Source organism: Cotesia typhae, unplaced genomic scaffold, assembly GCF_013202065.1.
Source record: "Cotesia typhae breed Kobodo isofemale line unplaced genomic scaffold, CoteBio_Ctyphae contig_22, whole genome shotgun sequence".
Taxonomy (NCBI): domain Eukaryota; kingdom Metazoa; phylum Arthropoda; class Insecta; order Hymenoptera; family Braconidae; genus Cotesia; species Cotesia typhae.
The window spans coordinates 2,443,394-2,458,702 of record NW_027423728.1 but is presented as its reverse complement, the minus strand read 5'-3'; the positions used below and the strand labels follow the sequence as shown (position 1 = coordinate 2,458,702).

The window sequence follows — 15,309 nt, the reverse complement described above, 5'->3', positions numbered from 1 at the left end:
AAAATTCATTAAGATTTGAAGAAAATTTTTATTTTAATACAATTACACTCGATGTCAGTTAATTTTTTTTATTTAATCCATACCACTACAAATAATCAATTTCCTTTCAATTTCAAGTATTTACAAACAGACAAGTGTTAAAATACAATCTTTATCAGTAACAATCAGTTGTCTGTTATCTGTCATTTATTATATTTAATTTTAATTAAACACTTATAGGTTGATAATAACAAATTTTATTTGATTATAAATAAACAATGAATGTATAGTAATTGAGAAATTTAAAAGATTTGCTGTTTTTCCCAGACATCTATTTGTGCAGACATTTTATTCTGAAGTAATTAATAATTATAATTATCATTTTAATATTAATAAATTTTAAATTATTTTAATAAACGAGTTTAAGATTCACATTCGTCCATACTTCTCTCTTTTTATTCAACAATTTACAACAAACAAAAATAATTAATTAATCATACTACTTATTTCTGCATGAAAAGTTAAATCCCTTATTAATAAAATTATTTTATTATTAATTATTACATTTTATTGAAAGCACTATTTTGTAAATATCATAATAAAATAAAGAAGGGATAATGTACAGAAAAAAAGCATTATAAAATATTTCCTTAATCTCATAAGTTTAATAATCCTCACTTTCACCGTTTTGTTATTAAATATCTAAATTATCTTTCTCAATAGAACTCTTAGTATCAGTTTAGAAAACATTTTACTAGCAATAACTGTAGACACACTAATAGATTTTATCAATAGCAGTGAGTCTTACGCAACGGGTATCAAAAAAAGTGTGTCAATACAGTTGGAACAGATAAAAAAGAACAAACAATTATCCTTGGGGACAGTATGTCCCGAATATTAATTTCATCGTGAAAGCGAATGTGATCGTTCATGAGGAGTAGTTTGAGCATCATCGCCGGCTCTCGCATCCGAGATCCTTTGCGAAGCCGGCAACGCGTCGAAAAACGGATGTGTTAATGCATCTTTAAGTGTAATACGCTCTGTTGGTTCATATTCTAACATGTGTTGAATTAAATTAAACAATTGTCGGTGATCTCCTTCGTCTGATAACATATAACGCTGTAAAAAAAATTTTTAAATTCACATATAATTAATAAAAATAAGATAATACTAAGATAAGCAATCGGACTTATTTAAATAAATTAATACTTACGTGTAATGGTTTACAATTATCCCTGACGTATCTACCAGCAGAACTTTTATCATCCCACTCTAACTTTCCGTGGTAAAAGTATTTAGTTTTAGTTTTCCTAGCCATACGATGAGGTATCGTACCCAATATACGTTCCATCATAGCGAGATGTTCACGATTGTCATGTGTTTGAAATAGAGTTATACCCAAATATAATTCAAATAATATGCATCCAATGGACCATACATCGCACGGTTGTGACCATCCGAGTTCTGCAAAAAGTAAATTAATAATAGAATCACTGTTGGAGTATCATCAAAGATCACCCATGCACTTACAAACACATAGTTACTATCTTTTTATAGTTTAATAACGTCTTACGCTTACGCTTGTACCTCACTTAAACATGCATGTATACATACTTATGAGTTAAGAGTAACACTTAAAACAAATCGACTCAGTGAATGCATCGTCGTAGTATTTAAATAATGTTATGTGTTAAAAAAAGAACTAACCGAGAATAACTTCAGGCGCTCGGTAATGTCTTGTGCTGACGATCGTACTGTGATGCTCGTGATCGAAGGTCGCACTGCCAAAATCTATCAACCTTATATCTGTCCTCTTCACACGGCGTACGTCTCTCCGCTTAAACAAAATACACTTTATTTTTTTAAATAATTTATACTCTATTATCCGCTAAGCGGATAATTTGTGACTCGCTATTCATTTATTGACGAAAGAAAAAGTCACGTGTTTTTTTTACCTTTCTTAAATATAAATTTTTTTTTTTTTTTCATCTTCATTTCAATTATCATTCACATTACCTTTTTATTGTTGTATGTAACTTCATATTCAGAATCTACGAAGAGTATATTTTCGGGCTTCAAATCAGTATGAGTTAGTTTATTGTCATGAAGAAATTTAACTGCATAACAGAGCTGGTAACCCATGTGTCGAACATGATCTAATGGATACGGCTGATAATTATTGTCTCTCTGTAAAAATATTAAGCGAACAATTAATTAATAATCATCATAACTTATAAGATGATACATCTCAAATTTATTTTCTTACAATACTTACCAAGAAATCAAATACACTAAGTCCAAGCATTTCAAATGCGATACACATATGTCCATGGTAGTTGAACCAATCCAACATTTTTACGCAAAGACTAAAAAAAAAAAAAAAACAAAAAAAAAATTGATTATTACAATTCTAAATAATTATTTTTATACATTTTAGGTAGTTCAGTACTCATACTATAATTTTTGATAAACCACCAATTTTTTAAATACATTGAAGTAAAAAATTTTCAATATGAATATAAAAATTTGGGGTCAAGTGTGAGTACTTTGGCTACCAAACTACCTTATATTAAAATAAAAACTTACTGATGACCATCAGGATCTTTGGCAGCTATTTTTTCAAGAGCATTTATTTCAAGTTTAGCTGCTTCGCGGTATTTTTCAACATTTTTTATAATTTTTAATGCCATTACGTGATCCCTAAAAAAAAAAAAATTTATATATATATATATATATATATATATATATATATATATATATATATATATATATATATATATATATATATATATATATTGATTAAATAATAGTTAGTTAATATTTGAGTCTTAAAATTGGATCATCATTTTAGGCGCAAGGCCAGTCTTTAATTACAAACACAATCTCTTCGCAACTAGACTATGAATATAAAACAGTATAACTATGAAGCATCAAGTCATAAAAAATTAAATCTCCATATTTCTGCGGATATCAACTTACATTTGCAAATCCTTAACCTTGACAACTTTTCCAAAAGTACCCTCTCCAAGGGTGGCCAGTACTTTATCTGTAATAGTAAGAAATAAATATTAGTGAACCAAGTTTAAATTAGACTTCACGAGGTGCAAATTATTTCAATTAAATCGTTCATTTTCCTTGACTCTAAAACTTATTGAGATTAAAACTAAACAAAATTATAAATTTCATCAACAAGTATAAAATCATAATTGCTATTTTTAGTGTCAAAGAAATTAAAAAAATACATATTTTACTTGCACTCGTTCAGTCGATTATTAAAATTCGTGCGCAGCAATTTTTTCTCTTTATTATTTATTTAGCTGCATGTACGGTAAGAATTTAATAATTATCTTCACGAAAAAAAAATTACAAATTTATATTGACTTTTATGTAATGTCTTTTCATTCATTTAACGAACGATCAATAATTTGTCTTAGTCATTGCTTCTAGTGATAAAATTTAATAGTGATTAAACATGTGAATAAAAAAACAACCGTAAAATTAGATGACAGAGACAAAATATTTAAAACCATTATTTAGACGTCATAATTTAATTTGTTTCGTTTAAAATTTAATAATATTTATTCAAATATTAACAACGTCTTAATAATATCTGCGCGCTATTTCAACGATCCATTTTAATTACAATTGATGGCATCTGAAAAAGGTGATTATTAAAAAAAAATATATATTTATATATAGGCAATTAAATAGCTTATTTGATACCGATTATCTCTAAAATTTATTTTCTTAATTTTCAACTATATTATATTAAGCTATAAGTAATTCTACGTCAAAAAATTTAGCTCAATACTTTTCTAAAAAAAAATCGTTAAATGAAAAATAAAATTGAAAAAAAAATTATATATAATAAAATTGAATTCGCGTGACTCGCGAAAAATCCAATTGATTAATCGAACCAATCAATTGATAACATAACTGATAAATAGTTGATGTATGTATGTATGTATGTATGTATGTATGTATGTATGTATGTATGTATGTATGTATATATATAAATAGAAAAATAGAATATATATTTAGATATTTATAAATCTTAAATATATACTATAAAAATATGAATTGTTCTTAAATCTACAACAATGAGTGTATTCACGTATTTAACGAACATCTATTTGCCAGGACGTCGCCAGATTGGTAAACAAGGTGGCCGTCTTCATCGTCCTCGACGGAAGGCGGTCGTGGGCTCTATTGCCGTTGCAATGCCAGCCAGTTTGGGTAGCAATGGCAGTTGTAGTCGGTGGTTGATTGGTTGGTTGTGGTTGTGGTTGATTGATTGATTGGTCGGTTGGTTGGTTAAGGTATTGCGTGGTTGTTTATTATTACCACACGCCATTAGTCCCAAGAGAAGATGAATTCCATTCCAGTAACCCAATTTCCCATCCACCAGATGAAGTTTGAAGCAGGCGCAGAAGTTGATTGGCCATCCAGTTGATGAAGCGTTGACCGTTATCGCGAACCCGAATATTTGATACACGGGATCATGGACCATTGACCAATATTATTTCACCACCATCATTGTCATCGTGATCGTTACCATGAGTTCAACCGAGGGAGTTTGCATTGGAACCCAGCCGTCCGAACCATGCCAATATCCAATTCCATTCCATACACAACGGACGAAGATGTAACCCAACAATCAGAGAGAAAGGGGAGAGGGCAAAATAGTTTGCCAAGTCAGAAAGGTACGGTTACGAAATTTACCAATCGGCACAAAGCGCTCTTTTATTATTATTATTAATTACTATTATTAATTTTATTTATTACTAATATTATTGTATTCATTATTAACTTATAACTATTTTTTGACCTTAATCTATCGAATCAGTCAAAATAAATTAAATAAAATTATAATTCCAAGTCTATTTGAATTTAAAATAAAAAATTTTAAATGTAAAAAAAAAATTATTGACTGCTTCGAAGTAAAAAAAAAAATTTTTTTTTATTCAAGTCAAAAGAAATTTTTTTTTAAATTAAAAAAAATTTTTTTCTTTTTGTCAAGTACATTAAATAGTACTTTATAAAAACTTAGTACTTACGTGACATTTAACGCACTGCGTTGAATTTTATTTAATATAATAATTATATAAAATAATAAAAACGCAGAACGTTAAAAGTTTTTAAAAATTGCTAACCAAGATAACTATTTTTGTATACAAAATTCTTGATTAAATTAGATAAAATTTTTTATAAAAATAAAATAAAACCGACAAAAACAAATAAAATTATTTATAATGTTACGATGTAAACAGAATAATTTAATCAAGAATTTACGTTTGATATAAACCGATCACAGATGAATATAAATATTTATATGTATATAAACATACATACACATACGCATAAAAAAGCGGTTTATTCATATCACATTGCCAAAATACAACAAAATAAAAAATAGAAGAAATAAAAAATGGCTAACTTGTTACGTAAGTCAACAAGTTAGAAAATAGATTCACCGGTGATCGGAGTGGATAGAATATATAATAAAAAGCACATTACTGTAATATAAATCAAACCGTGCATCAAACAGTTTTAATCATCATAAACCGTATCACATTTAATAAATTTGTTATAATTATTGATTAATCAGTTAATCATGAGCAACAGTAAACAAAACATGGCAAAAATCCTGAACGATCACGCGCATCGACAACTTACAATCGCATCAGCATCTTCAGTATCTAAAACACTTTTTATTCCCGAGTCAGAGTGATTTTTTTTTCTTGAATCTGAGTGATTCTTCTGGTATTTACTCGCTATTATTTCAGCGGCACTCGGTTTTGCTTTCTTAGCGTTGTCGATTTTAGTTTGCGCGTAAGCTTCGTCGTATGCTGAGTACTTAAGAATAAGTTTTTGAATTTCTCTCCTTTTTAGTTCTCGCTCTTTTAATAATAAATCCACGTTTGTAATGTCAACATGACTATTACTTGTTGGAACAACAGCAGCAGTGACTTGAATTTTATTATTAGTATTAGTATTATTAACATTATTATCATTAATATTAATATTAATTTTATTACTATTATGATTATTATTATCAACGTTAACATTTAAGTTACTATTAATCGTATTAATCGTAATATCAGCATTAACATTAGGATTAACATTGACACCAGTATCAACAATCTTCTGTAAAACAATTTTATCCAACAAGTGACTTTCATCCTTGGACAATCTCTTGAACCTCGAGCGATCAATTTGTTCACTTTTGCCATTACGGCTGGGACGAATTTTTCTACTCCTTGATTCAGTGTGTCCTGATTTATGTCTACCATAATGCCGATAATCAGCCATTGTGTCTCTGTTTCTGTCTCTTTCTTTATCTCGGATACCAGGAGTCTTATCACGTTTGAGTGAGCTCACATACGGATAAGCTTTTTCGCTGAGCAAAACACTAGACGTAGTGGCACTTTTAGCAATAGTACGTGGTACTTCTGGTTCTAACGTTTTATCATCACGTAAAAATGGGCTATCACGATGATGTACAACTCGACGGTTATAATTTATTTCATCATCATTACGTCTTTTAGTATAGCGATCGAGGATCGATGAATATTTATCCTCCAAACGTGATCTTGTGTTACTACCGTTATTATTATTATTATTGTTGTTGCTATTATTATTATTATTGATGCTCTTATTATTAGTAACAGGAGTAGTTGTAATGTTGTTATGATGATTTAGATTTGGATGAACAGCAAGGTCACGGTTTACAGGTGAATGTCTTGAAGCTTTATCATGATGTACAGATGGTACACGAACTCGTGTAGTCAACCGTTGAATTAAACTTGAACAAGAATCACTTAATAATTGTGTTACACTTGTCGATGAACGTGTATAACGATTACGTCTGTTGGTAGACGAGTTCTGACGACTTGTCGACATATTATCGCGCATTGCGAAAGCAAACATTTTTACAATTGATATTTCGTACCGATGATTGATTTATTTTATTATATTTAATTATAGTCGATCAATCAAATGATTTTAAGTATGTACCTTTGTTTTATGCGTTATCGATATTTTATAAAATCTCAGGCATTACATACTCTTTAATTAAAACAATTATTCATTTTATTCAACTATTTAATTTAGTAATCAAGAGTAAACTATTGAAAAATAATTATTTTTTAACCACGAATTATTAAATTGAATAATTTATAAAATATAAAATTGAATGTGTAGACGGAGGAATAAGACGTACGTACGTACGAAGAACGTCGCGCCAAATACTGTGGATACTAAAAATACCGGTTGAGTTTAAGACGTTGTGAGATCTACAACCAACGAATAATGCGTCCTCTCACAACATACGCGTGAAGTCAAGTTACGTTCACGGATTAATAATATATACTTAGAAAGACAGATAGATTTTATAAATTATTAACTATTGAGAAATTTTTTCAATGCTATTTAACAAGTGCCCGTTGTAATAAATATTATTTTTAAGTAACACATATAGTCAAGATAATTATAAATTTTAAGTAATGAAGATATTTTAAAAAATAATTTAAAACTGTCAGTGAAGAGAGCTGATGGTAATACACAACCACTGGATGAGCGACTGAGTTTTTTAAAAAATGGATCAGAAAACTCGGGGATTGATCATTGGAAAACAGTGGGCGAACTTTTGGTAGACTTGCACTGTTTACTATTAATAATCTGTTGGGTATATTTCAAGGTTGATAATTTTCCCCTTCTTTCCATTTTCCATCTTCATCTTATTATTCAGTTTCTTCTTCTTTATTTCTGTTTTTCTTCTTCTTCTTCTTCTTTTTTTATTATTGTTATTTTTCTTCTAAATATTTTTTACGTATTCTTGCAGTCAACATTGGGATAAAATAAGTTTTATATAAATAATTTTAAACGTCACAGCAGAACATGGATAAGATGAATCATTAGAGGAGGAGTGATGAATGAAGACTCATCTTTGTCAGGTTAAATGCAGCCATACTGTTAAAGTGGTAAGTGAAGCGGTTAGAATATTGAATATCTATAAATTAATAAACGTATTAACAAAAAAATTTTAACAGGAGGATAAATTTAAGAGCAGGTGGTTTAAGTTGTACCTCATTGGCAGTCTCTAAGTCCGGATTGGCATACACTTTTTCGATCCAATTGTCCCAGAAAATAGGCGCTGCCGAAGTCGGTATGCCTGTGCGATGTTGATGATACTTCACAATTTCTTTTGACCGATCGACAACTTCGCGGGTCAAGAATCGTTCGCGACGTGCCATTGGTGAGGCTATTGACCTGTCAATATTGGATCAACTGGTTGCTGACGGCAGTGATGAATCAGATATTTTCATAGCTCCATTTAAATCACTAACACTCTGACTTGGGCTTTTAATTATACACATTTGTCTTTTTTATTTTTATTTTTATAAAAAATCCAGAGAAAAGTTATCATTTATCTGTGATGATTGTTAATTTAATCCAGATCTTTGCTTAATACTTGCAGTAATAGTTTAAATGGTTTGTAAATTATCATAATAGTTAAAATAAGGTCGCAAGCAACGACTTGAGTAGACCCAGCCATCTGGCTTGAGAACTCGCTTGAGAACTGAGAAACAGCGATACTAAAATCGCGTGACGACGGGGCCCATACCACCAAAATACTCCTTAGATTTATTAATAGCATCGGGTACATTTGCTTGGAGAAAATAAATACTCTCTTTGGTTCTTGTAAATTTATATTTTCTTCCCATTCGACTTTTTAGATTTTTTTTCCACTCTTCACTCTTAGATTATTTTAAAAAAATTATTAAATGTGAACGATTCATTGTATCAATAAAAATAATATCTCTACTATAAAAAATATTTTTAAATTTGTGATCTTGGTTAGCGAGTTGATTTCATTTTTACATTAATTACAAATTACAATTATACTATAAATAAATAAAAAAAAATATTTGTAAAATGTAACGATTTATAATGAATATAGAAAAAAAAAAAATTGAATACTGACCTGGCTGCGTGAAGGCGACTTGTGACGGTGTCTGGAGGACTCCTGACTCTCTGCAGATGGGGCACGGCGACGACGCGCCCAACGAATACGTCTAGCTTCCCTGGATGAGGGGCGAGTCGTGTGTACCCTGTCACGGTCACGACATTCACGTTCACGTTGTTTGTGGACATGTGGGGACGGTACTGGTGCCAGTACTTCTTCCTTGACATTGTCGTAGTCTAAGTGATGGCGACCGCTGCTTGGTGATCTCCTGTGACTACGTTTGTATCGTCTTTCTTGGCTAGTACCTCGTTCATGTTGACGTGATCTTAGTACACGTTCACCACTAAAATATAATATTTTTTATTAATTTTAATATGGAAAATATTTACCAAGTTTATTAGTTGATTTTTGTTTTTTCGTTTTTAGTTAATGGGATCACTACCTTCTGAGTATTAAAAAATTTTCATCATTTAATATCTTTGAATTTCTGAAAAATAGTATTTTAATTATTGTTCATTTTTCATTAAATAGAAAGCTTAAATTTAAAAGAGTACTTTTATGAATGAAAGTATAAATATATATTTTAAAGGTTTACTTTTTTAATTAATATAAAAAAAAATTTTTTTTAAGTCTCCTTTTAAATTTAAGCTCCTTATTGTCCTTAAATAAGTATAAATAACAAAAAGCAATTAAAACTATTATAGTAAAGAACTTAAAAGGTAGCGACCTCCTCGAAGATTGAAAGGAAGAGGAAAAACTGTCGTTGGAATAAATCCAAGAGGCCTTGGGTACTCTGATGAATATTTGAGAATAGATTAAATGGGTCATAAACATCTTTAAATTGTGTGTAATGAGGAAATGTTGAGTATAAGCATTTCTTCTATTTTATTTACTGTACCTAGGCATCCAAGACCAAGAAACGTAACGTACAGGCATCACTGTTATTCCTATTTATAAATATTTATTAAGATAATTAAATTATAAAAAAATTTCTATTTAATTATTTGTTTTTATCGTAATCTACAATGTCAAGATCGGAAGATGAATAAGCAACGATTTTTAAAATTTATAATAAACAAAATAAAACAGAAAGTGAACAATATACAAAGAGAAATTAGTTGGCTTTCGCTGCATAATTCTTATTCACCATTCGCTTGACTGAGCGTAAAATATTATTTTCCCTGATACTGAGTTTAAGTCATTGCTATATACAGGAAGATCTTGTGAACCAATACTGATAATAATAAATAATAAAAAAAATTCTTCCACGCATTTAATAACGCCTGTTAAGGCTTGTAATTCTTCATTACTAAATATAGCATTAAAATAAATTAAAAAAAAAAAAAAGTTTAAATTATAAGGAAGTTTTCAATGTGATACAGATTCTATTGAAGGAAAAAAACATGATGTCCTTCGACTCATATTTCGGATTGGTATTCTTACAATTTGTCCTTGATTTAATAGTTACATTACTCTTTGCAAAATTAATTAATGTAAATCTTTACTCAAAAAGTCTGGAATTAATACTACTAATATTCCTAATAAATAATTAACAATAAAAAAAAGTAAATCTTAATACCTAAGTCGTGAGCCATATAAAGATAAAATAGATATCAATGTTGAATACAAATTTATACGACCTTCGTAAGAGTATTTCCTTGATTTATAAACGTAAGTAAATTAATGAGTTTTGTCAAACAATTATACAAAATTTATCTTTTCGTTTTGTTAGTACACAAAACAAGTGACGATACTATTTAAAGAAAATTTCTTCGCAAATAAAATTCCAATTGAAAAAACTTTTATTTGAATTTCAGTGAATTTAAATCGTATGTGTTTGTAAAAAAAACTAGACACTGCGAGCATTTACATTCTTATCAGTCATGCTAAAAAAATTAGTGACGTGATTAATACAATTTTAATAACACTAGTATAATATTCAATTTAATTCAATATAAATTACGCGGAAAAATATATTTTAAATGGCTAAATTAAAAATGAAATGATAAAATAAAATTTCCGTCAATTGTCAACCTCTGTCTGGAATTATAACTGATAATTGGAATAATAACAGGATAACTGAAATTAAACTTCCGGTTTATCAATAATTATTAAATACACTGACTTTAATAAATTAAATTATTAACTCTCGTGCAGCAATTATTTAGTATTGTTCAATTTTTTAAATAAAACAATTATAAAGATTTATTTAAAAATCAGACGAGCTCGAGTCTAAATACTTGGGTTTAAACTTAAGTGCTGGTTGGAGACTGACTGACGACTTGTAGTGATATATTAAATATTACAGTGCACAAAGCCAGTGTAATGTGTAAGTAAGTGAATAACAGATGGATTGGCTCAAGTTTATGGAAGGGATTCACCGTCTGAGACGGGGAGACGGCATTGGCCTTCTGTTATTTCTTTTTAGTTTTTTCCTTATACAATACTTCAATAAAACCGGCAGCAAGTTTAATTGTCTTGTGACAAAGGTGGTTACTTGAAATCGAAACTGGAGTATAATGGATTAGTTTCGAGTTTTGTAAACCAGATTTACAAGTACAAGTTGGGTTTAGTTCTTTCACCGAGCCCACCGGATGCCTAGGCAAGTAGAGGTTGATGCAGAGGTGTTCAATTGTGTAATATTATAGCACTTACACTCAGTTTTTATGTAAAAGGGTAAGTTACGTTATAATTTATCATCTATAATTATTATAGATTTATGTGAAAATTTATGTGTGTGAGTAGATTGGAATTTTTCGTTCAATACACACCTGTAGGTACCCTTGCTCTGTGGACTCTCATAATCAATCCGCCTACGTTTGTGCTCGTATTGCTGAGATCCAGCTGATTGAGAACGAGACCTCGAGTGGGTACGAGAGCGATGACGCCTTCGGTTTCTCGGCATCTGCAAAAATTATTTCAAATTATTACTTATATTCAATATCATCATGCTGTTTTATTATTTATTCAAAATATTTATAAAACTCAAGGCCAATAATTAAATTATATACCCTAAGATATTTTTACATTAGTAAATCTTGGCTAACTTTATGAGACTGAGCTTGTTAAAACATTACTGGGTATTACCTTTAAATACATATCAACTCTTAACGCTGGGGACAATAATGGACAGTGGATAAAACTAACGGGCATTTAATTGTTGTTAGCGTTATTTGGGATGTTTTAAAAAATAATATCTCGATAAACTGCGCAATTAAACGCATAATTATTTGTAATTAAATACATAATAGTAGACACACGATAAGTTTTTTATTTTAAATAAAAAAAAAATGTACATTAAGAATTTTTTTTTTAATTTACATTGATGAAAAAAGTAAATATTTAAAATTAAATACATGACTCAATTATAATTTTTTGCCATATATTTCAATTTCAAAATTAATTTTGACATATTATCAATTAATTGGCTACAAAAATATACATTTTTTAAATATTTAAATATTTTTCAATAGAAAAAAAACTATCTGCTATTTTCAGTATCATCAGAATCAGGTCACTTAAACAGGAATATTAACCATGCAATTAAAAAATAAACCATAAGTAGAGATAAGTAAAGTATCTAGCGTGCTACTAAAACGTTTTCTATACCAATGACAATTAAAATGAAATGATAAATGATTGAAAGCAGTTACATTAAATATTAAACGTAAATACTCGAAAGTACCAACTTGAAATAATATCACCAGCAACAAATGATAATACTATAGAGAATAATCTGGAGCCAGCTGTTAAAATATAATTACACCCGGTTTACTTACGTTAGTAAGTTGGAATATGCTTGCTTGATGCCAAATGTAATCAAAGATGATTGAAATCCAAGAGCGAAATGATGATGCTTCAGGTACAACACGGTTTTCCGGCAATGAAGAGGACATCGGCTAAAAAAACTGATCAAACCACCGTCTGAATTTTTTTTACTCAATAAATTCCTCCCCTAAATCTATACTTGTCATAAGCTGTATGATATGCTTAACAATGTAGGATATTTTCATTAAAAATGAATAATGATTAATTAATATTCAAAGTCAAACTTAGACGGTATCGATTAAGATCAAGCTTGGACACTATCCAGATGCGAATCAGAAATCAAGACTAGAGAAAAATTTATTTCTCAACTCGGTGAATTGCAAGTGTCTTTCTTATTTTGATGCGTATGCGTATGACCAAATGAGTGAGTGAAACTAAATTACTTTAAATAACGTTTTTTTTGTGTAGCACGCCATAACACGGCAATTGCCGCCATATTGTAATCGCCATCTTGTATAGAAAACATTGGAGATCGGGTATTAAAATACTAATACCCGATATACTAATGCCAATCTACGTACAATATATATGTACCACATATGCACGTGTATATCTGTACAGCCAGACATACACTAGGTGTAGATGATACTATGTATGTGTACGTTTAATGCTGAAATCCGTAGTGCCTTCTTAAAATATGTTAGTTTTAATTACTCGCCGTGTTAATTCATTAAGTAAGTTAAATATTAGCTAATTATCAAGTACTGAGATGATCTACTCACTTTCCAGAGATACAGTAGGCTCACTTGGTCCCAAATAAAATAAAATATACACTTTATCCAGGAGTTTAAATATCCAGAACGCAAAACAGTTCTCGGCTGTGTCAACGACGTGGACATCGGATCGATGCGATTGGCTATTATTCGTCTCGAATCGACTAACTTCGGTTACTTACGACAACTCTCGAGTATTTACGGATTTTAACGAAGAATACCCGGTAAAACGTCATTTTGTTTTTTAAAATGGCGGGCCATTTGAATTGTAATTTTTTAATAAAATATATTTCATTGTTTCTTCTCATTTTTCAAAGGCTTCATAGATTATTTTGGGACTATCAATAAATATACTCAAACATAAGATGAATAAAATTTTTAAAAATGTTATTACAAATAATAATAATAAATTAGGACAAAATAATGACGTCATATCAGTAAATATTAAACAGATGTAGATAAATATTGATATAATTCAATACTTGAGATTAATTATCGACTCAAGATTGATAGAATTATAATAAATATTTATTTGGTAATTAATGGTGACTGATAAATTGACATGCGAAATTAATTATGGCGTGCTATAAAACATACGCCATTATTCTTGATCAATCAACATGTTGTTATTACCGTTAATGAAAAATAAACAACTAATTATATAAATTACCTCTCCGCAGATCCAGTACTCGTAGACTCTTTGGAAACTGTCGTAGAAGTAATTTAAAAAATCACGAAACATTGTCGGATATGCATAAGTCAAGTTTGTTAAAAAATATAGTTGTTGATCAAATAATTAAAACAGTTTCTATTTAAGCACGTGTAACTATAAACCGGTAGGCTAGCGTGCTTTTTTTTACCTAATACTACCTCTACCATCAACTTCTACCTCTACAAGCTCAGTGCTAACAACATTACGAAATTTATGATGGCGATGAACCTTTTTTTATAGGTGGTACTTTTTTAGCGGGAATTCATGTAAATATTTTTATTGCGTAATTTTTACTTGAATTTAGAAAAATATATATGATACTGAAGATAGCAGTAACGAAAGTAGGAATTGTTCAAAAATTTCAAAAATCAATAAATTAAATTAAATTTTCAAAATGAAATTTGTAGTGCGCATTAATTAATAAAATTATTTTTATTAACATTATGATTTAGGTAAAAGACCTAGTAATTGACACTTGGTATTTTATTTTAATTAAAAAAAAATCAACTCTAATAAATTAATAATGACATTAATTTTAGCTGTCACCTCACAATTGTTTTAATTTTTTTAAACAAATAAATTATAGTAAAAAAAAATTATTAATAAAATGGACTTGAAGAAAATTTAATAAATGAAAAATGCAATTTTTAAAAAATAATTTTTTAGAACAAATTTTTTTGTTAAAGAAAATTATAAAATTGTCAAGTGACAGCTAACTTTAATGTCATAAATTAATAAATATCATTTTTGAGTTATAAATTTTAAGATAATTGGTTTTTTGAGAATATTTTTTTTTTTTTAATTAGAATAACATTGCAAGTGACAATAATTGGGTCTTTTACCTCAGATTGATGTAAAAAATTTATCAATCATGTTTTTACTATTTTTATTGTGATAATTACTTGTAATTTTACCTGAAAACCTATTAGAGGTTTTGACGAGTACAATGACATTCGTGGTAAATTTGGTGATGAATTACATCTCAAATTATTTCTTCGGCTCTTCCAAGGTCCTTCCAAGTAATATTCTTGTAACTATTTAATGTATAAATAATTTATCAATTTATGAAATAATAAACATATCAACATTAATTTAACATCACATATTTG

General features: G+C 29.0%; 1 protein-coding gene across 8 annotated transcripts; it reads right to left on the bottom strand.

The window, feature by feature from the left end:
• Positions 1 to 8: 8 nt before the first annotated feature.
• Positions 9 to 15,234, bottom strand: Doa (CDC like kinase darkener of apricot). Of its 8 annotated transcripts, none has more exons than XM_074237996.1 (13): positions 14,159 to 14,280; positions 12,727 to 12,855; positions 11,719 to 11,852; positions 9,390 to 9,434; positions 8,966 to 9,290; positions 4,107 to 4,185; positions 2,959 to 3,025; positions 2,566 to 2,679; positions 2,255 to 2,345; positions 1,996 to 2,166; positions 1,687 to 1,831; positions 1,193 to 1,443; positions 9 to 1,098 (listed from the first exon to the last, which is right to left on the bottom strand). In XM_074237996.1, the coding sequence occupies exons 2-13, from the start codon at positions 12,841 to 12,843 to the stop codon at positions 883 to 885; spliced, it is 1,755 nt and encodes a 584-aa protein (XP_074094097.1). In that variant the 5' UTR covers positions 12,844 to 12,855; positions 14,159 to 14,280; the 3' UTR covers positions 9 to 882. The 8 variants fall into 8 exon arrangements, with proteins under 8 accessions (XP_074094097.1, XP_074094096.1, XP_074094093.1 ...); XM_074237995.1 differs by lacking the exon at positions 14,159 to 14,280 and adding an exon at positions 13,498 to 13,597; XM_074237992.1 differs by lacking the exons at positions 12,727 to 12,855; positions 14,159 to 14,280 and adding an exon at positions 15,115 to 15,234.
• Between the last annotated feature and the right edge of the window lie 75 nt (positions 15,235 to 15,309).